General features: G+C 34.0%; 2 protein-coding genes across 2 annotated transcripts; both read right to left on the reverse strand.

Moving 5' to 3' along the window:
- Positions 1-10,059: 10,059 nt before the first annotated feature.
- LOC114747353 (kunitz-type trypsin inhibitor KTI2-like) lies at positions 10,060-10,710 on the reverse strand. Its single transcript, XM_028935673.1, has 2 exons — positions 10,500-10,710; positions 10,060-10,370 (listed from the first exon to the last, which is right to left on the reverse strand). The coding sequence occupies exons 1-2, from the start codon at positions 10,642-10,644 to the stop codon at positions 10,060-10,062; spliced, it is 456 nt and encodes a 151-aa protein (XP_028791506.1). The 5' UTR covers positions 10,645-10,710.
- An 8,945-nt stretch (positions 10,711-19,655) lies between these two features.
- Positions 19,656-26,214, reverse strand: LOC114747354 (kunitz-type trypsin inhibitor KTI1-like). Its single transcript, XM_028935674.1, has 2 exons — positions 25,825-26,214; positions 19,656-20,339 (listed from the first exon to the last, which is right to left on the reverse strand). Exons 1-2 carry the CDS (start codon positions 26,212-26,214, stop codon positions 19,719-19,721), a joined length of 1,011 nt encoding a protein of 336 aa, XP_028791507.1. The 3' UTR covers positions 19,656-19,718.
- Positions 26,215-27,301: the final 1,087 nt, after the last annotated feature.

Genomic DNA, 27,301 nt, shown 5'->3' on the forward strand with positions numbered 1-27,301 from the left:
GACGGCGATGTTTGGAGGACGATGGACTGAGGGTGACGGTGGGTCATTCTTCGAGAGTAGGATGAGGATGAGAGGGAAAAAATTCCACATGATGATGGTAGGAAGTGATCTCTAAGAGTTCTTGGGAAAATCACAATTCCTCGAAAAGAAATAAAATGTGTTTCAAGTGAATTAAATATGGGAAATTACCGATTCCTTTTCCTCTTTTTTTTTGGGGTGCTCATTTTCAACGAAGCAAATGGGGCTTGGGGCTTTTTGGACATCACGTTTCCTTTCTATTTTACGAGCCTTCAGACTTCATTTTGCTGCGTTATTCTCAAACATTTAGAGGGTATTTAGATCATTAGATGTGTACAAAAGTATTTTTTAAAAACATTTTTTTATAAATCGAGACAAGCTACTGTTGTGAAACAATGCAATGTGTGTGTCAAATAAAGTCCCGCGTGGGAAAGATGAGAAAAAGTCTAAGTGTATAAATGAGATCAAGCATTCTTGGGGGGCTAAATGGGCCAAGAGGGAAGTGGGCCTCACGCACCCAACAACGGGCCACCAGGAGGGAAATGCAGTTGTAAACCGGCGATTTCCCCCCCTGCGCGTGAATTAGACGTGGCAAAGCCTCATTTTACGAAAATTATTTTAAAACTTTGTTGAATATTTTTTAATAAAATTTTGCTTACCAAAAAAGCCTTATTTTGGACCTGTTAAAAGTCAAGAGGCTTGCCGTCTCGTTTTGTGGCCGACCGGATGCGTCTCGTGGGGTGTAAACGAACGTTGTGTGCACCAACGTTCGTGTTGTTCCGTCTCCAACGGAACCTTGCGTTGCTTCGGTCGTACCCGCTCGGCGAAACAGAAAATAAGAAGCCTGATTACAAACCAAGGGCACTAACTCCAAATTCAAGAAAAAGGGCAATTGTTTTGTTTGTGGCAAACCTGGACATCATGCAGCACAGTGCAGGAAGAGGGCTAAGGGAAGCTTTCAAAAGGATGAAAATCCTCCCAAGCCAAATGTGAATTTGGTTGAAGGAGATGACAGCGACAATGATGAAGTAATTGCTGCAATGCTTTCTCAGGCCCTCCTCATCTCTGATGTGAGAAAATGGGTGGTAGACTCTGGGGCTACCAGGCACATATGTGCGAACAGGGAAATGTATACCTCCTTCGAAGAAGGGGAAGATCAAATTTATCTCGCTGACTCCCGAACTGCAAAGGTTCAGGGAAAGGGAAAAGTGGTGCTGAAACTCACATCTAGAAAGTCTCTAGTGCTAAATGATGTTCTGTATGTGCCCGATATGAGAGCAAATTTAATTTCTGTGGCTCTCTTGGGAAAGGCTGGGATGAAAGTGTCATTTGAGTCTAATAAAATTGTGATGACAAAGAGCAATGTTCTTGTGGGGAAGGGTTACTGTAATCAAGGTCTCTTTGTACTGAGTGTTGATATGAATGATAATGCATCTTCTTCTGTTTACTTGGTTGATTCTTATGATCTGTGGCATGCTAGATTAGGGCATATTAATAGAAAATATATCAAAAGGTTGCAACACCTTAAATTAATTTCTGAAACTAAAATTAATAATATTGGTAAATGCGAGGTTTGTGTAGAAACCAAAATGACTAAAAGATCACACTTCCCCACACAAAGAGAGACTGAGTTATTGTCATTAATACACACTGATTTAGGTTATTTGAAACAAACAGAGACTAGAGGTGGTAAAAGATACTATATTACTTTCATTGATGATTTTTCTAGATACACTAAGGTATACCTGTTAAGAAATAAAGATGAAGCTTTTGAAAAATTTATCTTATATAAGGCAAAGGTAGAAAATCAACTAAGTAGGAAAATTAAAAGAGTTAGATCTGATAGAGGAGGAGAATATTTATTACTAAATGACTTTTGTGAAAAAGAGGGAATAATACATGAAGTAACACCTCCTTACTCACCTGAATCTAATGGAGTTGCAGAAAGGAAAAATAGAACTTTAAAAGAGATGATGAATGCTTTGCTTGTGAGTTCTGGTGCACCTGATAATTTATGGGGTGAAGCTTTGTTATCTGCTTGCTTTTTACAAAATAGAATCCCTCATAGGAAAACTAACAAAACACCTTATGAGTTGTGGAAAGGTTTTGCACCTAATCTTAAATATTTGAGAGTGTGGGGGTGCCTTGCAAAAGTTTTATTGCCTGATTTTAAGAAAAGGAAAATTGGTTCTAAAACTGTTGACTGTATGTTTATTGGTTATGCTCAACAAAGTGCTGCTTATCGTTTTTTAGTTTTGAATCAAAACACAATTACTGAAACAAAAGATGCTGAATTTTTCGAAAACATTTTTCCATTAAAAGTTGAGCATATTCCCAAAGGTGTTGAAAATCCTTCTGCCTCTTTCCAAGAAAAAACAAATCAAGTTTTGACTGAAGAATTACGGAGAAGTAAAAGACAGAGAAAGGAAACATCTTTTGGAGATGATTTTTACACTTTTTTAGTACAAAATGAACCTAGAAGCTTTTATGAAGCAATCTCTTCTCCGGATGCAGAGCTTTGGAAAGAAGCAATTAAAGATGAAATAGACTCCTTAAATAAAAATAAAACTTGGGTTTTGGTAGACTTGCCTTCAGGAGCAAAACCTATAGGTTGCAAATGGGTCTTTAGGAAAAAATATTTTCCTAATGGAACCATAGATAAATACAAAGCGCGGCTTGTAGCTAAGGGTTTTACCCAAAAAGAAAATGTTGATTATTTTGATACATTCTCTCCTGTTACAAGGATATCATCTGTTAGAATCCTTATTGCTTTGGCATCAATTCATAAGCTTTTCATTCATCAAATGGATGTTAAAACAACATTTCTAAATGGTGATTTAGAAGAGGAAATTTATATGGTACAACCTGAAGGGTGTGCTGTTCCTGGGCAAGAAAATAAAGTATGTAAGTTAGTAAAATCTCTATATGGCTTAAAACAAGCACCCAAACAATGGCATGAGAAGTTAGATCAAGTTTTAATGAGTGGTGGTTTCTCTACTATCGAAGTAGAAAGATGTGTTTATACTAAAGTTGTGAATGATGATTGTGTGATTATTTGTTTATATGTGGATGATATGCTTATTTTTGGAACTAGTATGAATGTTGTACTCCTTTGAGTACCCCTTATGATGCTAGTGTGCATCTAAAGAAGCATAAAGGAGATCCGATTGCTCAATCTATGTATGCACAGATTATTGGGAGTCTGTTGCATTTGATGAATTATACCAGGCCAGACACAGCATATGCTATGTGCAGATTGAGCAGATATACTCATTGTCCAGGCAGTGAACATTAGGAAGCTCTGAAGAGATTATTACGATATCTGAAGGGTACCATGAATTATGGTATACTATATAGTGGATTTCCCGCTGTATTAGAAGGATACAGTGATGCTAATTGGATCTCAGATTCAGACGAGACAAAGTCCACTAGCGGTTATGTTTTTACATTTGGTGGTGGAGCTGTCACTTGGAAGTCAGCCAAACAAAGCATCATAACTCGATCCTCAAGGGATTCTGAGTTAGTTGCTATGGAATTCGCTGGTACAGAGTGGTTGAAAAACTTCTTAGCAAATATCCCATTGGGAGACAAGCCAACGCCATCAATATCATTACACTATGATAACTAGGCAGCAATAGCCACAGCAAAAAATAAAACATTTAATGGCAAAAGCAGACACATTCGATTAAGACACAATATTTTAAGGCAGTTGCTAAAGGACGAGGTGATCTCAATCGATTTTGTGAGGTCAGAAATGAACCTAGCAGATCCATTAACAAACCCCTAGGGAGGAAACAAATTATTGAAACATCGAGGGGAATGGGACTAAAGCCAGTATGATTACGACAGCGATGGCAACCCAACCTTTGTGATTGGTGATCCCATGAAGAAGGTTCAATGGGTAAAAACAAGTCGCTCGTTAGTACTGCTAGCACTAAACCAAAATTACTAGTCCCTTCCTATGATGTGCGAGAAAGTGCTAGATTGCATATTGGAGGGTTGAGCAAAGCTCTTAATGATTTCAAATCCTACGGGATGGTGTATTCAGTGCAGGTACACTTAAATGAAATCACCTTTACGAATGTGGAGTGGGGCCGCTCCTATGAGATCATGGCAAAATCTCTAGAGCATTCGTTATGCACCAGGCACGCACACAGCCGTTATAACGCGCAAAACCGTCGTTAACAGCGGAAATGTGGGGGTATAATCTGACTTTTGATGCCTCTGGTACATGCCGAAGAGATGACAGTTCATAGAAGCAGGCTTCACTGGCATCTCTGTGTACTAAGTGTTATCGGTCTAGGTCTAGTTCATAGTCGCAAGAACCACTAGATACAATGATTATACCCATGTGTGTAACTCTGGCTCTTTATTTGACACATGTGGGGGATTGTTGTGAAACAATGCAATGTGTGTGTCAAATAAAGTCCCACATGGGAAAGATGAGAAGAAGTCTAAGTGTATAAATGAGATCAAGCATCCTTGGGGGGATAAATGGGCCAAGAGGGAAGTGGGCCTCGCGCATACAACAATGGGCCACCAGGAGGGAAACGCAGTTGTAAACCGGCGATTCCCCCCTGCGCGTGAATTAGACATGGCAAAGCCTCATTTTACGAAAATTATTTTAAAACTTTGTTGAATATTTTTTTAATAAAATTTTGCTTACCAGAAAAGCCTTATTTTGGACCTGTTAAAAGTCAAGAGGCTTGCCGTCTCGTTTTGTGGCCGACCGGACGCGTCTCGTGGGGTGTAAACGAACGTTGTGTGCACCAACGTTCGTGTTGTTCCATCTCCAACGGAACCTTGCATTGCTTCGGTCGTACCCGCTCGGCGAAACAAAGGGATGCGTCTTCCGGTGATGTGGCCATTCGCGCCTATATAAGGGACTGTCCAGACAGCGTGAAAGATACACTGTTCCGTCCTCTTCCTCTTCTCTCCCGCTGTGTTTCTTGTTACAGTCGCTTTCGCTGTTCTGCTACCTTGCTTCGCAGGAAGGGTTCGTTTGATCCTGGGGAGTGCCGCTGCCTGTTACACCGAGGGGTTGCGGAATATCTCTCAAGGACAGTGTCCTTGTGACATGACTCGAACTGGATTTGCTGTTCCTCCTTTGCTGCCGCCAACAGCTACTCCACATATTTACTTCGTATATCGTAAAATTACTTTTAAAACCATGATTTTGTTTTCATCCAAACACCTGTTATAATATTAGCATAGTTAGAATTGAACTCAACTGATAAGCTTCATCTTCAATTATGCAAGCTTATTATTCTCGTGGCTTTTGGGTGGATTCTAAATGTTTGTATCTGGATTTGCGAAATCCACTACCCTTTATGAACAAAACCGTAGAACAAAGAGTATTTGAAACTACAAACAAAAGCATACTACTGCGTTATAATTAGAAGAAAAATAATGCCAGCATCCCACAATAACAACATTGCCTTCTACCATTGATGATGCGCCTTCTTCACCCTATTTCCGGAGCAGTTTAGTATTTTTAAATTCATGTTTTATATTTAGTCCTCTTGAATAATTACAATTTTTAAGATCCTTTCTAATAAACATTATCTTTTTTAGGTCCTTGTTTTTAAATTTTCCCTCTTATCTCTCTTCTACAATAAATGTTTACTCAGTGTATATTCATTTATCAGTTTAAACTAAATTTTACTAATAAGCTTTCCCTCTAACGTGTTGGGATACTAAAAGCGATATAAAAACATTTCAAAAAAAATATTTCTATTACTTTTTTTTGTATCTACAATTAATTGTCGAATGAAGAAAAAGATAAAACAAAATGTACATACCTCCTTCACTTATGTATTCGCAAGAAAAAAAAAATCATGGCAATAAACGGACTATAATATATATATATATATATTTTTTTTTTTCTTCTTATGGAACATATTTTTTAACAATAAAAAATTTTCGAATTTTTTAGTCCCAAGATTCCAAGAAGAAATTTCAGTGTTAAACAATTCAAAATTCATTTAAATTCACAGTTTTTTTAGAATTATTAAATTCAGAAATATCTTATCAATAATAATTTCAAAATGGCGTCATATTTAAATTGATGGTGACCATTTAAGCACACAATCTTGCGGTCCAGTCCCTATGAATATGAAAAACATTTTTAAACGAGTTACTTCCAATTCAACCTCACAACACTTGATAAATCAAGAGAGAAAAATGTAAATTAAGAAAGCAAAATGTTCCAAGCCAAATTGAGAGAGAGAGAAGTGCAATAGAGCCATAATTTTAAATGTCATAAATTATTAGAAGGAATTATCCTTCATTAATTAAGCAACAAGTGACCCAGCAGCTTTCACGGACACAATACAACAGTGAAAGAGGGAGGAGATACTCTTATAATTTTTTTTCCTCCTCTTCTTCTCAGAATCTTATTTCTTCCGTTAGATCAAATTAAATAATGAAAGATTCGGATTTCATATTTTATAAAACTATTACTATAATATAATATGAACTATTCAAAGGATTTTGAGATAATAACCAAATCTCATTTTCATTACTGTCCCTCGAAATGCCAGTATCTTCAGAAGAGTCAGAATTTTTAGGACAGAACACAATCTTATACGCCCACCTGCTATATATAATTCTGAATCTTGAACCAACCCTCCAAACTAGAGGACGAAATGCTTCGTTTTTGGTCACGTGCATTTTAATTCTTGTCTTTTCAACGAAATCCTGTCTCCACAGGCCACAGCTGTGTGGTCGTAATAGATTTGCGGTTGTGGTAGATGGAAAAGAGGGAGACACGTCCATGAAAAAAAAGGCGAAACATCAGCGATGAAGCTATTAATGTTCTGTTCTATCCGTAGTAATTAATAAATCATATATTATCTTCATTTCTTAATATAAAATTTACTTAACTAATTTGATTAGATTAAAAAAAGTGGTTAATTAGTTATTTGTTAAAAATATGTATTGGTTTTCCTAAAATACTCTTTTAAATCATTTGAATTGAAATTATCTTATAATGCCAATTTTCTTAACACATGCACTCAATAGGCTTAGTTTGAATAAATAAAGGGGACACAATAGATGAAAGTTTTATATTTAGAATTGAATTCAACCCTCTATCAGTTCTTATATTAAGAACTGGAGGTAGTATAACAAAGTGAAAGAATTTATAAAATTGAATCTCAAAGTTTTAAGTTAAGATCTTATGTTTTTCGAAATCATTCATTCGTTATCTCCATTCGTTTTCAGGATTCGCTCCCTTTTTCTATCTTGTCCTGATCAGCGACAGCCAAATGCTTATTTCAAGTGTTATCATTTAAAATTCTAAGATATTTTTCGCTAAAAAAAAAATAATTCACTCAAAAAATAATTCCATGATCTTCGTAAGTTTCTAATTAAAGTTCTTCACGTGCTCTATAAAAAAAAAAATTACAGAATGGTTCAAACACATGCTCATTACTTCCAGAAAAAAGCGCGAAAGTTTACTGTTCGTTAGCTCATACAGTTTTTTTTCTTTTCAAAATTTACTATAACTTCAAAAATTCATAACTTACCACATGTATGTTCAATTTTAGCAAACTAGGACTTCTTTTGAAGCTTGAGATATTTATTATTTACTTCCAAGATTTCGTGATCAAACTAATTCAGCTGCCCACAAAATTTCGTCCTAATTAGTGCTTCTTCATCCTTCAAATTCATTTTTTACTTGATCTTATTAGATCCCATTTTCCTCACGTTTGCTTATACTTTTAACATGCTTGATGATATTTGACATATTCAAGTGACCATCCACATACCAAACAAAACACTATAAGTCACATAATATACTATTACTTCTTATCATCAATATAAGAGCTAGATAACTAATTTGCAAATATTGAGAAAATTAGTCAAGTTAGTTTTTTTTAATAAATAGGCATTATCTTTTGTAAAATATCTTAGTTAATCATGTACATGATAATATAAATCATTTAACATGTATAATAACCATAGAGACTACTTTACTAAAAGAGGCTAAATATGGAAGATAAAGTGGATTGGTATTTTATATTTATGACCAAATTTAATCTCCAACTAGCTCTTATATTTAAAACCAGAAGTAGTACATAGCCTTCATATATTAGGCACGCAACTTTCCCTTCCAAAATAAAAACAAGTATGGAATATTAAATCTTTCATTCTTCATTTCCACCTCTTTGCCCTTCTCTTGGATGAGCTTGCTCCTACATTAGTACATTGTCAAAGAGGAGTGAGAATTCAAAAGAAATATCATTAGCAAAATCACCAAGAATAATATTAACGACTTCAACTCAATAATATGCCATGAAATGGGAACATGCACAACGCCAGGACGCGTACACATAGTAAGGATTTACATGTTCAACCATAAACTTTAACTCAAAAATATGGAAAACAACCAACACAGCATTAACATTGAAGTTAGTTAACTTTTTCTACTTTTCTCACTTAATACTTTGTTCTTTTCTCCTCTTGTATGTTGTATTCTTATAGGTCATTTGCAAATGTCAAAGCCTAAATATGAACATGGCATATTGGACATTACTGACCATTCATAAGATATAGATTAGGACGCTAGGAGGGTTAATCCTCTCTATTTTGTTTTTTGGTAAAAGTTAATCCTCTCTACTTGAACTTTATATCCACTTTGCTGCAAAATTAATTCCACATGTTATTTGTCCTAATTTTTTGTATTTAGAATCCATATTTAAACTCCAATTTAACGAACTCACACTCCTCCTCCTACAGTTTGCTTAGGCTGAAATATAGAGGATTTTGGCAGAATTTTCCAATTTAAAATCTAATGATTCCGAAATCATTTTCTCACTTTCACTTTTTGCATCAAAATTAACAAATTCCCTCTCCTCCATATTGCCTCACTTTTACTTTTTGCGTCAAAATTAACAAATGCCCTCTCCATGTTGCCCTGTTCAGCAGTGGGTATCTAACGGGAAAGAAAAATTGAGTTTTCAACATTCCATTTTATGCACTACCATATAATTCAGTCCCTAATTATCATTTCCTTGATTAATCATGATATAGCCTCAAATCAAACTTTCTACGTTTCTTGAAAATTTTGACAGCATCACCGATTCACCGGCCTCCCCTAACCCTCGAACCTCGACTTTCTCCCTTGCTAATCATATCATCAAGAGAGATTTGGAGACCATAAGGGCTTCAAAAACAAGTACTATAAATCCTTCAGCATCGACAAATACATTTTTTTCTCAGAAATTGAGCTTGAGTTTAAAGTGTTAAGTCACATGATGCTTAACAATTTTGATTATAAATAATGATAATTACGATTTACGAGCTCAACAGTTATCACTATCTTTTACTGGTTATGGAGAGGGTCAATATTCGGCAAATAAAATTATTGTCAAGCAAGTTTCTAAGGACCGCAATCTAATTAGCTTATTTCCTGAGACTTGTATATCAATATCTTATTTAGTGGTCCTCATATTCTTTTTTTTTTTTAAAAGGAAAAGTACTGATCGTATAGTTTAATGTCACGTGGATATATATTGAAGAAATAGTAATAATAATAATACACAATTTTAAAACCTTGTCCCCTTGCCAATGAAAAAGATAAAAGGAATCTATATAAATATCAACCAGTAAGTCTAAAATTTGTCACTTGCAGATTAAAAATGAGAAGGAGGTTCATTACTTTAATTTCAAAAAATTGGGTCAGATTTAAATTGACGGTGACCACTTAAAGCGCGAAGTCTTGTGTTGCAATTGGTGTTAACGTAGAAAACAATTTTAGGAGAGTTACTTCCAATTCCACCCAACAATACTTAAAAACTTAAGAAACCAAAAATGGAAAACGAACCAACATACAAGCAAAGCACTCAACAAATTAATAAAGCAAAATGTCCTAAACAACAAAAAATTTACAAGCACAGAGAGAGAGAGAGAGAGAGAGAGAGAGAGGTGCAAGAGAGCCAGTTGAAGCATAATTTTATTTAATCGTCACAAATTATCACAAGGAAATATCATCCAAGTGATCTTATTGATAGACGATTTGATACTTCTCTAGACTCATCAAGCTTCAAGTGACGGAGATTTCACGAACACAACAGCGAAAGGGTTTCCATTAGAGATAAGCAAACGCCTATTTCCATAATCATCACTTGAAATCCCAACATCTTCACAAGAACCAGCATCGGTTAGACAGAACACAATCTTATACGCCAAGCTATCGTAATTCTGAATCCTGAACCAACCCTTCAAAGTGTTATCGTAACCAGTGATTTTCACAGACTTAGTGCCTTCCTCTCCCACAACAATGGTCCACTTGGACGGTGCAGGAGCACATATGGGTACAGCAATGAAGGAGATATCCACATTCATGTCTGTTGTGATGGTTGCAATTTTTAATGGTGATGAAATTCTCAGCGACAAGCCGTTTCAGACTTCCGATGGTAATTGCCCGGCGGTAAGAGGGCAAGTTTCGCTGTCCGTGCTGGCTACGTCTAAGCCACCGCCTTTTGCAAAAATATCCGGGAGGATGTAGTAGGCGCCGCCGTTGTTACTAACCGGCTCACCGTTTGCGTCAAGGACAACATCGGCTGTGGCCGAAGAAGCGAAAGCAAGGAGAAGGAAGAGGGCAAACATGGTGGTCTTCATTTGCTTTGTGTTTCTGGGATGTTGTCTTTGTGTTTAGAAACAAGAGGATGAAGGGTTCTATTTATTTACAGAGCTTACATTGTATGAGAAGGAGGGGTAGTTTAGATATTACTCGACGCAGGTTGACACCAAAAAAAAATTTTTAGTGACCACATTAAAAAGTCCCCGGTAATAGTTACTTCAAGGGCGATGACTTTTAAGGTGGTATTTGGGTAACTAAGAAAGTATTTTTAAAAAGCACTTTTTTACAAATTGAGACAAACTCTTTCACATATTTACTTTGTATACTGTAAAATTACTTTTAAAACCATAGTTTCGTATTCATCTAAACACCCTCTAAATGTCTCACTGAAAAGAATGAACTTTACATGAAAAAAAATGAACTTTCAAGAGTGAAATCAAATACTGCAGTTGAAAATGTGACTTTCAGTCTCTTGAAGGATGACACCGTCAATGAAATTGGTGGTGAATGAACCTAGAAAACGAAATGTTCTGTCTGTGGGCACGAGCGCGTTTTAATTCTTATCTCTGAATAAAATCTTATCATCACAGGCCATAACTGTGTGGTACGAAACGGCGGTTAGTTTAGCCGTTACACGATGCAAGTTGACACCCCAAAAAAAAAACAAGAAGATTATCACGTCTTGAAATTCAATTATGACTGATTTTTGGTAGTTGCCAATAATGTACTCCCTTCGGTTCTATATATAAGCTTCAAATAATTGAATCACGTTTAACAAACTAACAGTTAAAATTAGTTAAAAATATTAAATATACTAGAAATGTATCTTCTTTTTTTGGTTTAAATTTGCCCTTATTTATTAAGAGAGTAAATGAGAGAAGCAATAAATGAAAAAAAATGATGAAAGAGAATATATAGAAGTAATATTAATGATAGAGGGGGAGTACTAAATACAGTCACCTAAGGGCAAAACAAGAAGGAAAAAAATAAATACTCAAACAAACTCAAAAATGAAGCTTATATTTTGAACCGGATCCCTCTTTAAAAGTGAAGCTTATATATAGGACCGGAGGGAATAATAGTTTTAGTGAGGGGATTAAAATGTCGCCATTAATAGTCACATTTTAGGTGAATCCCATGATATTTCCTGATTCCACTTATATGAGTTAGCCTAATCATTTTTAGTGGGTTGTCTTAATCCTCACCTCTCATTATGCCCAATGAGATCTAAATATCACTGTTAAAAAAAAAAAAAAAGAACCATCCATAGTAAAATCAATCAAATATCGCGGTGGACAACTTTTAAAATTATTCTTTATTCAGAAGATTTACTATGAAATTGGTGGGGTGTGAAACTAGAGGACAAAAAGTTCTATTTATATTACCCAAAAAAAAATGTTCTATTTATGGGCACGTGCATTTTAACTATTGTCTTTCAAGCAAACCTTGTCTCCACAGGCCACCGCTGTGTGGTTATGATGGCTGTACGGTTGTGGTAGATCGACCAACGACGGAGACACGTCAGAGATCAAGGTATTAATGTTTCGCCCTACATATGTCCTTAATAATTGACACTTAATAATGTTTTGAGAATATTCTTTCACTCATCGTTTATCTTCTCTCAGCAATCATCTGGAATTTAACCTCCAAGGTTGTTTATAATATCTGTTTTCATTAGTCGCAAAAAGTATACATATGTGTGTAATTAAACCTATCTTTTGTTCAGATTTTAAGAAAAAAAGGCAAAAAAGACCTTAAAATTATAAAATTACAAAATGAGTAGCTCAATTAACAAAATTGCTATCAGAGATATGGTCTCAAATATGAATTATAAAATGTTGAAAAAAGGACCAAAATACTCTTTTTCTCTTTCTTCTTTGGCTTAGGTGGGCTACTGCCCAGGCAAATGACTGGACAAAATTGCAGGATGTGCTTATGTAATAAAAAACTGAAAAACAAAAAGCCATAGGGTCTGTTCGTTTTTGTTCTTTGTTTTCTAATTCTAAAAACAATTTTATAAAATTGTTTTTAGGAACAAGTTTTGGAAACAAAAAAAAATTGTTTGGAAAATAACTTTTAAAAAATATAAAAATTACACTTTGACAAGTGATAGTTATCACTGGTAGGGATAAGTAGTAGGTAGTAGAAGAGAAGAGATGAAGATTTCTCCAATTTTTCAAAACAAAAAAAATAAAAAACATAAAAACAAAAAAAAAAGTAAAAGTTGTTTTGGTTTTTTAGTTTTTTAAAACATTTTTTTGTTTTTTAAAACAATTAACTAAAAAAAATTGCTAAACAAGTTTTTTGGTTTTTCTGTTTTTAAAAACAAAAAATTATTTTCAAAACAAGAAACCAAGCAAGCCCATATATTCTCATGCGCAAGACCGCAACGGAGATGTTGAAGACGAAACTGAGGGAGAAGGGTTACGCACTCTTCATCCTCTTCATGCCTAATCTCTTTCTCCATAGCTCCTCCATTGCTCAGATCCCTTCCTGCTTAAACACTATGAGATCTGTCCTTAGATAAATGGCAAGCTTTTGCTTCTCCATAGCATAAAAGACAAAAAATGATTTATGAATTATGATTCCTTCTTCAGATAGTTTATCAATGAATACACGCACACACCAGATTTTCTAGATGCAATTAATCACTTTATGGCAATAAATACCAAGCTCCGTTTTATGAGAAAATAGACAGGAAAAACATACATCGACAGCCTAGTTCCAACCACTACATGTGATTCACGCGTACTAAAGTAATAAAAAAAAAAAAAAAACACAGCTAATTCACAGTGCAGTAAGATCAAGATATAATTTGTCCCCATGTTGTCATTCAGTTTTCTTTAGTGTACAATCTTGATGAAAATGAATATAATTTTCTTTATTTTTTTGGCATTGAGAGCAGTTGGAGAAACACAACAAGAGAAGAGATATACTCTCCTAAACTTGTAAAATACAAAAGACATAATTAAACTGTGGCTATTCAATGTTGATTAAAAGAAGTATTTAAAATTGAAATTTATAATAAGAAAACTTAACTTATTGTAAATAGCTTTTGAATACTTATTATTTCTCATACTAGATTTGTCATTGGCAACTAAATTGTGAAAATGATGTTAATGTCCGCTAAAACTTAAATTGTTGTGAATAACTTTTCAACACACCACAAAAAAACATGTAATTAGTGACGGAATTTAACGATAAAATTTTTTATTTAGCGACAGAATGGAATTAGCTATGGAATTTGTTTTGTCACTAATTCCTTTCTGGCTAATTGGATTAGTGATGAAATTTCAACTCCGCCGCTAATTAGCCACGGATGAGCAATAGAATTTTTCGTCACTAATTACCGACGGAAATTTTCTGTCTCTAATTATTCAGAGAAATTTTTGATGCAAATTAGCGATGGAATTTTTCTGTAGTTAATTCGTTGCTAACCCTATTTTTTTAAAAAAAATTAAAATGCCACGTGGCGTCTCTTCCAGTCACCAAATCATCACTAGTGACGATTGTTGACTACCTCCTCGTGTCCTTGCCACCTCGGCAATGATCGGCATAGGTCGCTGCCACCTCATCCTTTGCCTGCCACGTGTGCTGCCACCTCACATGTCATCTTGTGATGCCACGTGTCGCCACCACATAATTCTTCCTCAAAGTGACTTCTCCATGGCTTAAATCCAGGACCTCGTCTGCACACATATGTGGCTTTACTAGTTGAGCTGCAATGAACCTGTTAACTTACTATGCAAAATTAAATATCTATAATATTTTTTTGCACAAACAATATTATATACATATATATTATTAAAAACTAAAAATAAACTATATGATAATTTTAATCATAACTATTTTAATGACAAAATAATTTTTAAATATTTGTTTTACTATTTATGTTATACTGTGGTGTGAACCCAAAAGGGAAAAATCCCACGAATCTACAACTAATCTGAATATACACACCCCAAGAACATAAATGAAGGTCTGGTGATCCACTTGAACCCTTGAACACGAAAGAACAAGGACCCAAAGTGTTGAAAGACGCCACAAGGTTGATCAAGCCTTGATAAGTTTGTTAGTTCAATGAAGAACCCCAGAGAGAATCTCTCTCAAGTCAGAAATTGCAAAATGCAACCTTTTCATTCAAATTCTAAATCTGCCTCCAAAATAAGGGTTACAATATCTTATAAAGGATACATTCAGAAATCTGACCTAAAAAGCATTAAACGCAACCTAGAAAACCAAAATATAAAATACTAACTTAAATAAAATAATGAGGACTTGATTTAGGAAACTTGGAAACTCAAAAGTCAAATTTGCCAACAAATCATGAATTTTCGCTCAAATACATTTAATAAAATATAATCAGCATATTAAGCCCAAAATATGATTAATTAGGCCCAAATGAGTCTTCTCATGTGTTGTAGTTGATCCAAGCTCCCTAATTTGAAGTCTCCAAGCCCGAGATATGATTAGCAGCTCCATTTTCAGCCCAAATAATGTTAGTGACGTCCTCAACATTTTCATCCAGATTTGATACTCCAACAAATGCCATTTGCTTTGTCAAGGTGTCTTGCATTAGCCCACTCAAAGCTTCCTTAATTCTTTTAGCTCTTGCTCTTGTGATTGATCCAGTTGGGATTTGCAATCGATCACTGGAAGTTGAGGAGTTAGCTTGCTGCATCGCATCATAATGTTTTATTTTTTAAAAAATATTTTCAATATAATCTCAATTTCCAATGACACTAATTTTGAATTTAAATCATAAATAATTTTTTCATAAATATTTTTAAAATTTTTTAATTAACATTGATAAGATATCCAATTTAATTATATATATTATATTACATTATATTATATTATCTATATGTGATTTATATATTTGATGAAAGCCATTTATAATTAGTAAAAAAATCTAGTTATTCAAAAAATAACTAGTATAATAAAATCTAATAAATTATTCTAGTAAAAAAATAAATGATTTGAATAGATTATGATAAATAATAGTCTCCTACTTGTATATGTATGTATTCTATGTAATTTATTTTCTTAAAATTCTTTATATATACCATTTGTTTTGGCATAGAAGACCAAAATCAATGTATATCATGGGTATCAATTATATGCAAGGAACAAAAAACTGGACCGGTCAGTAAACCGGTTGAGACACTGGGTGGGTCAGACCGGGATCAGACTAGTAATAATTAAAATAATATCATTTAATTAAATATGTAAGAATATTCCTATTTTAACCAACAAAAAGCATTATTTAATTAATTTATTTATTTTTTCTTTTAATTCTCTCTCTTCTTCATACATTAAAATTTTTTCTGTTTTTACTTTTTTACTTTTATTTCACATCCTCGATCTTCAATCATGTGGCCTGTTTTACTTTTTCAAGTTTTCAGTTTTTTTTTATTCCTCCACTCTTTGCCTCCTGCCACACGGACCCATCATTTCAAGTTTTTAGTTTTTGCTTTTATTTTTCTCTACTCTTTCCCTCCTGCCACAGACCCATCAAATCACACCATTGCCTTTTGTTTCACACTTTCACTCCTCTACACCTGCACACCGATCTTATCTCTTCTCACCAAGCCTTCGCTCTCTTCTTTTTTCTCTCTTCATCCTTACCTTCAAATCTTCAATCACAGTCTCTCTCTCTCCCCTCTCTTTTTCCTTATTTTCCATGAGCAACATGAGCTGAGTCGGTGGGTCGAATACTGAGATAAAGATAGGTAGTACTAACAGCAGCGGTGACAGAGCAAGAAGTGAAGAGTGAAGACCACGGCTTAGCAACGATAGACACAGATGAGTTCTAGCATTCTAGATAGACTAGCAGAGAGATTTAGAGTTTCTTTTCTTTCTTTTTTAGTTTTTTTCTCCAAATATTCATTGTGTTTAATTTTTTTTAAATGTAAAATGAGCTCTTTTCCTGAGGTTGGAAGATTGAAATCACCAAACCGGGTAACCCATCTTAACAGGTAGTTTACCTAGTTTTTACCGGTTCTTACTGGTTGAATCGGTTTTTTACCAGTTTGAACATTGTCCTTTTCCCTCAATCAGACCGGATCAGAGACCAGTTCACTGGTTTTTCGGTTGAACCGGCCAATCCGGTCTGGTTTTTTCTTCATTGATTATATGATTGAAATTCAAAATTCATTTTAATATTAGTTTGTATTCATATAAATTTATTTTTTGGTTTTGAATATCTATTATATATTATATCTTTCAATATATTATACATATGATAAAATTATTTCTTTCTTATATCAATTTGTATAAGAAAGTTATTAATATTCTTATTATATTTTTTAATTATTATTAATAATCAAGAGGAATTGATTTTAATGAAATATAAACAAGTTTTCTAAGAAATTGTCTTCCTATTCTCAGCATGTACCTAATGATCACATGAATGATGATGATATATTTATTAACACCAACTCCACAAATATATCAATTTGTTTTACAATTAAAAATATATTTAAATCATTATATTTTTAATTATGTTATTATATAAATTGTTGTAAGATTATAATCTAAAATAATGAAATTTAAAATTAGTGACAGATTAACGACGGAATTAGTGATGAAAACTTTTATGACAAATAATTTAGCGACGGATATTTCTGATGAAAAAAATTTCGTCGCTAAATATTTATTGACATATTTTTTGACGGATTAGCGACAGACAGAAATTCCGTTGCTAATCTGTCGCTAAATTTAGTGACAGAATTTCCATAAGAAATTAGTGATGAAATAATTTTCCATTGCTAATTCTGTTCACTACAAAAAGATTGACCTTTAGTGGTGATAAAAACTCGCTTTTTAAAAGTTGTTGCCGTAGCGACCATGGTTGAAAACTTTTAGCAGCGACCAAAAAAGTTGCCACTGAAAGACACTTTTAGCAGTGACTTTTAGAAGTTTCAGTGGCGACAAATGTCACCACTGAAAGCTACTTTCAGTGGCAACCCTATTGTTGCCGCTAAAAGAACTTTTGGCAGTGACAAACCAAAATGACTTCCAGCGGTGACTTTTTTTTGTCACCGCTGAAAGTAATGCCTAAAAAAAATTGGCTTTAATGACGCAATGTTATCATCGTTGGCGCCACGTCATCATTCGCCACCTCCACCTCGTTGCTATCGGTCACCACATCATCACCGACTGGACACCACGTCATCACTAGCCACCTCCACGTCGTTGCCATATCACCACTCTCATGCCACGTCACTGCCCAAATATTTTCACCTTAAATGTGTCTTCTTCAAGATTCGAACTGGTGACCACCTCCTTTCGTGTCCAATCTCCTTGCCGTTGAGCTGGATTAAATTTGTTTATTATTATTGTAAAATAAAATATATTATTAGATTATACTTTGAGCAGCAACATTAGAAAGTCGTTGCTGAAAGTCAGACCTTCAGGGGTAACATTAGAAAGTCGCCATTGAAAGTTGGACCTTCAGTGGTGACACTAAAAAGTCGTTGCAGAAAGTGGACTTTCAGCTGCGACTTTTTTTGTCGCCGCCAAAAGTCATCGCCTAAAGTCTTTTTTTTGTAGTGGTTGATATTGAGCTGCTTTTTGTAATGACACTTGCTATTTCCCATATTAAATTTGCTATTGGCAACTAAATTGTGGAAGTAATGTTAATTTTTGTTAAAACTTAAAATTATTATAAATAACATTTCAAAACTCGTTATTTTTCATGCTAGATTTGTCATTGACAATTAAATTGTGAATATCCTTTCAACACTTGTTATTTTCCATGATCAATCATTAGCAAGAGTGTGAAATTCACTTATTTTTCCAATTTCATGAACTATAAAATAGTAAATATGACTATGATAGCAGCTATTTTTCAACTAAGTTAAATTGTTATTTCTAAGTCTGCAATAGCCAATAATAAGTTTGAAATAGGAAATTACAAGTATGCAATAAGGAATAACAAGTTTGAAATAAGGAATTACAAGTATGCAATAAGGTATAATAAATCTGAAATAGGGAATTACAAATATGAAATAGAAAATTACAAGTCTAAAATAGAAAATTATAAGTTTAAAATAAGGAATACCAAATCCAGAATAGGGAATTACAAGTCTATAATAAAGAATTACAAGTCTAAAATAGGAAATTACAAGTTTAAAATAAAAAATTATAAATATGCAATATTAAATAACAAGTTTGAAATAGGAAATTACACATCTGCAATAGAAAATTACAAGTATGAAATAGGGAGTTAAAAGTCTGAGAAAATTACAACCAAATAAAATCAAAAATATCATTTCATTTCAACCAAATAAAACAAATATATAATAATACTGAGAGAACGAAACCATACAATATTTGATGGTCGCAACAATTCAAAGGCTGCGAGGTTTGTTTCTGGGTTCCACATCAGCCCATGAAACATGCAAATGGTTTTGTTTACTTAATTATTAAATCTTTATCATGTCAATTTCAGAACAAACGTGACAACAGCTGGAAAATAGGAATATCATCTTTCATTAATTATCACTCGCTGCCTGCGTGGGCCTCGTTATAATATGGTTCTCATTTCTAATAGGGAGCATATATATTTTAACCCTAACTTTTTAAGTTGAAGGTATTATCCAGCCTGGAGGTCCTTTTTTTTAATTATTTTTTTTATTTTGAGCTCATAAATGGCGGGTTGAAGAGTTTGTGTTGTGCTGATGCAGCGTTGAGATGGAGAAGGGGGGTTGGGGGAGAAGGAGAAGGAGAGAGAGAGAGGAAGTGAAGAGAAGAGAAGGAGATGAGGCCGCCGAAGAAAGAGAAGAAGAATGATTGTTTTCTTTGCTTTTTTCAACAAATGGGGGTATTTTAGTACTTTTCTCAATATTTCATAATTTATATTTAAAAGCCGGTCTTGACAGAAATTTTGTTAATTCAAGAACTCACATTGCAATTGCATAATTTTTTGGGTCTTTATTTGCGATTTTTTCAAAAAAAAAAAAAAAAAAAGAGAGAAAGTAAACCTATCTTTTGAGCAATGTCTAGTGAGCTTAGAAAATCTGGACTTAAATTTCATAAATTATCACAGGGAAATATCATTCAAATGATCTTATTGATAGACGATTTGATACTTTTATATATAGACTCATCAAGCTTCAAGTGATGTAGCTTTCACGAACACAACAGCGAAAGGGTTGCCATTAGAGATAACCAAACGCCTATTTCCATCATCATCCGTTGAAATCCCAACATCTTCACAAGAATCAGCATCAGTGGGACAGAACACAATCTTATACGCCAAGCGACTGTAATTCTGAATCCTGAACCAACCCTTCAAAGTGTTACCGTACCCAGTGATTTTCACCGACTTTGTGCCTTCCTCGCCCTCAACAACGGTCCACTTGGACGGTGTAGAAGCACATAATGGTACAGCAATGAAGGAGATATCCACACTCATGTCTGTTTTGATGATTGCAATTCTTAATGGAGACGAAATTCTCAGAGGCAAGCCGTTTTGGACTTCCGATGGTAATTGCACGACGGTAAGAGGGCAAGTTTCGTTGCCGGTGCTGGCTAGGGCTAAGCCTCCGCCTTTTGCAAAAATATCCGGGAGGATGTAGTAGGCGGCGCCGTTGTTATCAACCGCGTCGCCATTTGTGTCCAGAACAACACCAGCTGTGGCCGAAGAGGCGAAGGCAAGGAGAAGGAAGAGGGCAAGCATGGTGGTCTTCGTTGCTCTTGGTGTGTAGAGAAGAGAGGATGAAGGGTTCTATTTATAGAACTTCCACGGTATGAGAAGGAGGGGCAGTTTAGATATTACCCGACGCAAGTGACACAAAAAATTTTGGGGGGGGGGGAGGAGAAAGAAAAAGATGATTACATCTTTGAATTCAATTATGATTGTGACTTTTTGTTGTCACTAAATTAAGTGTAAGAATTTTAGTTGCCACTTTAAAAGGTCCCCCATAATATATACTACATCTGGTTCTAATTATAAAATTTTATTTGTATACTATAAACGGAGTTTTATAATTTGGACTGGAGGTAGTAGTTCTTTAAATTGAGTGAGTTTTAAATGTCAATGGAAAAAAAAAACTTTTAAGGACGAAATCAAATACTTCAGTTTAAAATGTGACTTTCAGTTTCAGGGATAACTTTCAAGATTTCTCTTGAACATTCTAGCTGATTTTTCTTTTTTTTCGGAGGATGAAATTTAGTAGATTCATCTATGAAATTGGTGGTGAGTGAAACTAGAGAACGAAGTGTTCTGTTTATGGCCACGTGCGCATTTTAATTCTTATCTTTAAGTGAAACCTTATCATCACAGTCCATAACTGTGTGGCACGAAAAGTTTAGATATTACGCAATGCAAGTTAACACAAAAAACAAAAGAAAGATCATCACATCTTGAAATTCAATTCAATTATAACTGAAATTTTTTGTAGTTGCTAATCATGTAATATTTTTAGTGAGGGGATTAAAATGTCGCCATATTAATAGTTACATTTTAGGTCAATCCGTATGGTATTTTCCAAATTCACCCACATAAATTTGATTAATTTTAAGTAACAAGTAATTTCTCATACTAAATACTCTTCCGGTCTTTAATATAAGACCCATTTAACTAATTTGATTAAATTAAGAAAGTTAGGTAAGTTAGTTAATTATAAGAAAAGTGACACATTTTTCCTAAAACACCATAATCATCTTTCTTAACACCCTTTCTCCCTCTTCTACTTGATTATGGTTGAAGGAGTATCCATAGGGGTAATTTAGAGAAAATTAATAAATATGATAAATGGGTCTTATATTTAGGATCAAAATCAACTCAAAAATTAGATCCTATATTAAGGACCAAAGGAGTATGTTTTTTGTAGTTTTTTTTTTCTAATTTCATCTCTTCTCATTCTTAATACTTCATATTAAACGGGACTAAAAATCACTGTTAAAAAAAAAGAACTCTCTGTAGAAAATTAATCAAACATCGTGGTAAACTTTTAAAATTAATCTTTATTTAGAAGATTTATCTATGAAATTGGTGGGGTGTGAAACTAGAGGACAAAATGTTCTATTTATGGTTACGTGCATTTTAACTTCCGTCGTTCAAGCAAACCTTGTCGCCACAGGCCACCGTTGTGTGGCTGTGATGGCTGCACAGTTGTGATGGATCGACCAGCGACGGAGACACGTCAATTAAAAAAGACAAAACATCAGACATCAAGGTATTAATGTTTTGTCCTACATATGTCCTTAATAATTGACACTAATTAGAGAATATTCTCTCACTCATCGTTTATCTTCTCTCAGCAATCAGTCTGAAATTTTACCTCGAAATTTGTTTACAATATCTGTTCCAAACAACTAAATTTTATATTAAGAATAAGATAGATGTAGTATATTCTAGAAAAATACTCTTTAATTCTTATTATAAGTTTTCAATAACTAATTTGCGTACAACGAATAATTAGTTAAAATTAGTTAAAAATAATAAATATTATAAAAATATTTTTTTGTTTTTTAATATGTCTTTATAATAAATGAGAAAAATAATGAGAAAGAATGTGTGAAAAAATGTGATTAGAAAAAGTATAACGAATAAGAGAGAATAAATAATTAAGAGCATAATTGAAAAAGAAAATGTTAAGACAAACTTTGAAGCTTATAAAATAGATTAAACTCCTTTTCAAATTTGAAGTTTAGGGGAGCATAACAATCGTAATAAAGTAATTAGAAGGTGCGAAAGAATGGATTTGATGAACTCCCTTATTCCAGTTCCAAGCTGTAGCCGTTATCCATTATTGCCGAAGGAACCAGAAATCTGGCGACCCAAAACGTCCATAAGAGTCTCATCACCAAGAATCATCGAAGGTACAGCCATGGTAGAAGGCAGGAATATTGAGTATGAATGTGATGAAGGAATCAGAGAGAAGATGGGAGAAAGCAAGAGAGAAAGGTGTGAGAGATCTAGACTGATAGAAAAATGGGAGAAAACAAATGATGAACACCGGGATGAATTTGTGTGGAGGAAGAGGATATTTCAGTTCTGGAATCAAAGGGTTCCCATGATTACCAAAAGCACGACCTGCTCTTTAATTTTCTCAGCTGGAAACTCACAGAAAAATTAGAAGAAATCGCCTCTGATAGACCTGCTGCTAAACACGTCGTGGAGATATGAGAGTAAAGTGATTATTGTGCAGTTTCTGTGAACAGTCTGGATTACTCTCTTGTTTAATTCGTAAACGCACCGTTTTCACTAGCTATTGGTCCCTTAGTTTTTTTTTCTTCTTGTTCCCTTCAAATTCCAGATATTGGCTGCCATTTTTCCAGTCCTTGAATTTTGCTTCTGTTTCTAGCCTTTAGTAATTAATTTCCCAAAACTAACTACAATATAAACCAATAAATGTAATACTACCTTCAGTCCTAAATATAAAAGTTAGTTTGTAGTAAAAACGAGAGGTAGTATTATTTATTCTCACATAAAAGTAAAGATATAATAAAATATATCTACTTTTCGCCCATTTTATCCTTATTCTCACGCAATTAATTCCAAACATAATCAATAACAACAGATGTATTTAAGCTCATTTAACAAAACAAAATCCCCAAATAAGATGTAAAATATCATAATAAAATAGAGGTTTGTCACAGCAGATTAGGGTGACCATTCAATTCAAATATTAATATAGCAAGTTATTCAAAATGAAAACTATGCCAAAAGAAAGTTTACTTACCTCTTCCCCTTTTAGCACATGATTCGTGCTTTTTTTTAGTTCTTGCTCTAGCTTGCTGCCTTAGAACTCATACTTTGAGAAATCCAAAATCATAGGATCGGAATAAAGCTATTGATGAAAGGACCAACTTTTTTGGAGAGTATTTTCTATTTGAGGTGGTTTAGTGGGAGATTTAGCTTTATTTTTGTTTCTCTCACTTCTAAATATTTTTGCCTCCATTTTGGATGCTTGAAGCGCTCTCTTTCTCTCCCCCTTGCTTTGTGTGAACGAAAATGATGAAGAAAATGGAGGAGAGATGATGATAAATGGATGGTTCAATTATCACTACTATAAAATATAGCTTTTACGTTGTCTTTTTATGTTGGTTGTAAGAAGAAGCAAAGTAAAATAGAAGCAGTGACATTTTTGTAAGTAAGTTGAAGTTTTATACACTTTTTATGTCAGTTTCTTTTTATAATCAACACAGAAAGTGACTTTCAATGTCACCTTTCGATTTATTTTTTATCCTTTTTAAAACAAGTATTTTAATGGGTATGAATTTAAAATAAGGCTAAAATATATTTTTGGTCCTTTAAGTATATATGAGGTTTCATCTTATGTTTATAAAGTGTATTTTTAGTCCTTAAAATTTAACACCATTAACCTTGCTAATAAAAAATGCAAGCGAAGTTAAGAAGTGACTGTGCAATTCTGACGAAGCAAGCTTAATAAGTTATATTATTTTAATCCTACACATCAACTCAAACTTTTTAAAAAAAATTCAGATTTTAACAACAACAATAATAATAGAAAAAAACTCAGTTTTTAATCCATGTTTTCATCAACACCGTGCTCTTCCTTGTCTATCGAAACCGTCTTCCGCCTCCGATGCCCTTCTTCCTCCATGAATCTCCGCCGCTCAATACCTATGCCATCAATTACTTAGGAAATTGGCTGTCGACCTCGCCTTTGGAGGTAACTTCCTTAGCCCAACGGTTTCCTTCTCTTCCTCTCCTCTATTCCTCCTCTAACCATGAGTTTCCTTTCATTCAACTAAATTTCATGCCTCTCCTTACTAAATAACCCCGAGGATATTGTTACTGATTCTAGGGGGATTTTTTTTAATTGTTGGTATTCTTGGATTATTTTGGGGGATTGAAGTAGACGAGATTGAGACTGTGGCTGTGGCCAGTAACAGTGCATAATGGACTTAGACTTTGTATACACATGAAAAATGGCATCGCATTGTAAGCTTTTGATTGGAGTCATTGAAGACGTTGAAGCAAGCAAATCTATGAATGTTAAGGAAGCTTATTTTTTGTTCAGACAACTAGAGAGAATTAATAATGGGTCACAATACCAACGTTAAGGAAGTTTTGATTGGAGTCGATAGTTTATATATAAAGAAGGAGATTAGATCATGAGACGAAATGGTTTCTCAATATTTAGAATCAACAAGATTGTAATTTTAGGGATTGAATTTTGAATTATTTCTCAATAATTCATGCATTAAAATCAACAGCCAGTGCGTTGGGAGATTCATGGAGGAAGAAGGGCATTGGTAATAGGAGAAGGGTTTTGATGGGGAAGGGAGAACAGATGAAACAAATATTGGATCAGATTAAAACTGGGGTTTTTTTAAATTATCATTATTATTATTTTGATTAAAATCTGAGTTTATTGCTAGCAAGTGAGAAATGAGAATTAAAATAATGTGAGTTATTAAGTTTGTTTCGTCAGCATTACACAATCATTGCTTAACTTTGCTTAGTTAACATATTCTGTTAGTAATAAGAATGATGTTAAATTTTAAGGACTACAATTACACTTTATAAACTTAAGGAACTTAAGGGACTAAAATGAGACCTCATATATATATTTAAAGGACTAAAAGTATACTTCAGCCTTAAAATAAAGATAATTTGGTTGACTATGATTTTTTTCTTTTTTTTTTTTGTTGCCAAATAACTATATTTTTTAAAAAGTAATTTTCTAATAAAAATATTAAATCTGTACAGTCAGATCAGATGTCGACGGTTCTTATCAGCACCACCCAAACCGGATCTGGAGTAATTTAAGTAGTACGTACGATACTGTAAACATAACATATATATAGAACAGAAAGAGGGAGAGAAGGAAGACATGCACTCAGCATTTTCCTTTGGAGGCTTCGTGTATAGAGATAGAAAAAGGAAAACACATGAAATAGCATTATTATTTTATTTCTTCTGTAAGTGCAGGAGTTACTCCTCCGGTCATAAATATAAGACTCTTATTCTAGTGTGTATAAGGGTCTTACATTTAGGACCAGAGGAGTAACTAAACTACTTGCAACACGCAGTAATAGTAAGGACGCTCTTCACTGATCAGCAAAAGATCCAGCCTTGCGAAACACAACAGCGAAAGGGTTATCATCATCGATAACAAAAATCCTGTTTCCCTCATCGTCCTTGGAAATCCCAAGAGCTCCGCAAGAATGGTCACCAAAGGAACAGAACACTATCTTATAGGTCATACCATGATATGTGTGAATTTGAAACACACGTTTAGGGTGTCTCGGTACCCATAAAGTTTCACTTGCTGCTTTGCCACATCTTTTCCGATGACCACCCTCCATTTGGCTGGTTTGGTCGTGCACTTTGGTGGTGCAACGACGGTGAACTCTGCATTTAAGTCTGTTGGGAGAAAATAGAAAAAGCATGGAGAAGAAAGTGCGGTGAGCAAACCGTTGGCGCGTTCGGAAGTTTGAACGACGCTAAGAGGGCAAGTTTCGTTGCCGGTAGCGGCAAGGCCGACGCCACTGCCAACCGCTGGGAGGATGTAGTATGGGCCACCATTTATGATGAAGTCGCCATCAGTGTCAACCACAACACCAGCTTTGACGGGTGTAATGAAGGCAAAGACAAGGCAGAGGGCGAGCAACGTAGTCTTCATCGCTTGAGATAATTTGGCTGTGAGCAGAGAAGGTTTTTGTCTGTGTTTGTATTTATAGACCTCCATACTTGAGAGCGGGTATGATTGTTGGTTACTTATATCTCATAATATTTAGAATTCCCTTTCCATATATTTTACCGGAATCGGGAAAACCTACTCAAATCTCATCTATTATTACCTCCGTTTTTAAATATAAAAGTGGATTGATTAATTTGAAAAGATTAAGAAAACTAAATAAATTACTTAATTATAACATGATATATGAGTTTTCAACATTCCATTTTATGCACCACCATATAATTCAATCCCTAATTATCATTTCCTTAATCATGATTTAGCCTTAAACCAAACTTTCTATGTTTCTTGAAAATTTTGACCGCATCACCGGTCTCCCCTAACCCTTGAACCTCAACTTTCTCCCATGTTAATCATATCATCAAGAGAGATTTAGAGACTATAAAGGCTTCAGAAATAAATCCTTCAGCATCGACAACTACATTTTTTCCCCGAGAAATTGAGCTTGAGTTTAAAGTGTTAAGTCACATGATGCTTAAAAATTTTGATTGTAAATAATGATAATTACGATTTACGAGCTCAACAGTCATCACTATCTTTTACTGGTTATGGAGAGGGTCAATATTCGGCAAATAAAATTATTGTCAAGCAAGTTTCTAAGGACCGCAACATAATTAGCTTATTTCCTGAGACTTGTATATCAATATCTTATTTTAGTGGTCCTCACATTCTTTTTTAAGGAAAAGTACTGATCGTATAGTTTAATGTCACGTGGATATATATTGAAGAAATAGTAGTAATAATAATGATAATAATCATCATCATAATAACAATAATACACAATATTAATGCATTGTCCCCTTGCCAATGAAAAAGACAAAAGGAATCTATATAAATATCAACCAATAAGTCTAAAATTTGTCACTTGCATATTAAAAATGAGAAAGAGGCTCATTACTTTAATTTCAAAAAATTGTGCCAGAGAAAAATTAAGCATTCATATAATATGTAAGTATTTTTACAAATGACATATTTTGAGTGTTGCAAATTAAATAAATGATATATGATATCT

The sequence above is a fragment of the Neltuma alba genome, unplaced genomic scaffold, assembly GCF_004799145.2.
Source record: "Neltuma alba isolate B1F8T4 unplaced genomic scaffold, ASM479914v2 tig00005276_pilon, whole genome shotgun sequence".
Classification (NCBI taxonomy): Eukaryota; Viridiplantae; Streptophyta; class Magnoliopsida; order Fabales; family Fabaceae; genus Neltuma; species Neltuma alba.

What these genes read in the sequence shown, in the direction of transcription:
- LOC114747353 (XM_028935673.1), bottom strand. Translation starts at nt 10,644, where the DNA reads ATGAAGACCACCATGTTTGCCCTCTTCCTTCTCCTTGCTTTCGCTTCT. An exon ending in GGATATTTTTGCAAAAGGCG is followed by an intron (nt 10,371 to 10,499) that starts GTGGCTTAGACG and finishes CCATCACAACAG; the next exon opens with ACATGAATGTGGATATCTCC.
- LOC114747354 (XM_028935674.1), bottom strand. Translation starts at nt 26,214, where the DNA reads ATGAAGACTACGTTGCTCGCCCTCTGCCTTGTCTTTGCCTTCATTACA. An exon ending in GGTACCGAGACACCCTAAAC is followed by an intron (nt 20,340 to 25,824) that starts GTGTGTTTCAAA and finishes TTCTATAAATAG; the next exon opens with AACCCTTCATCCTCTCTTCT.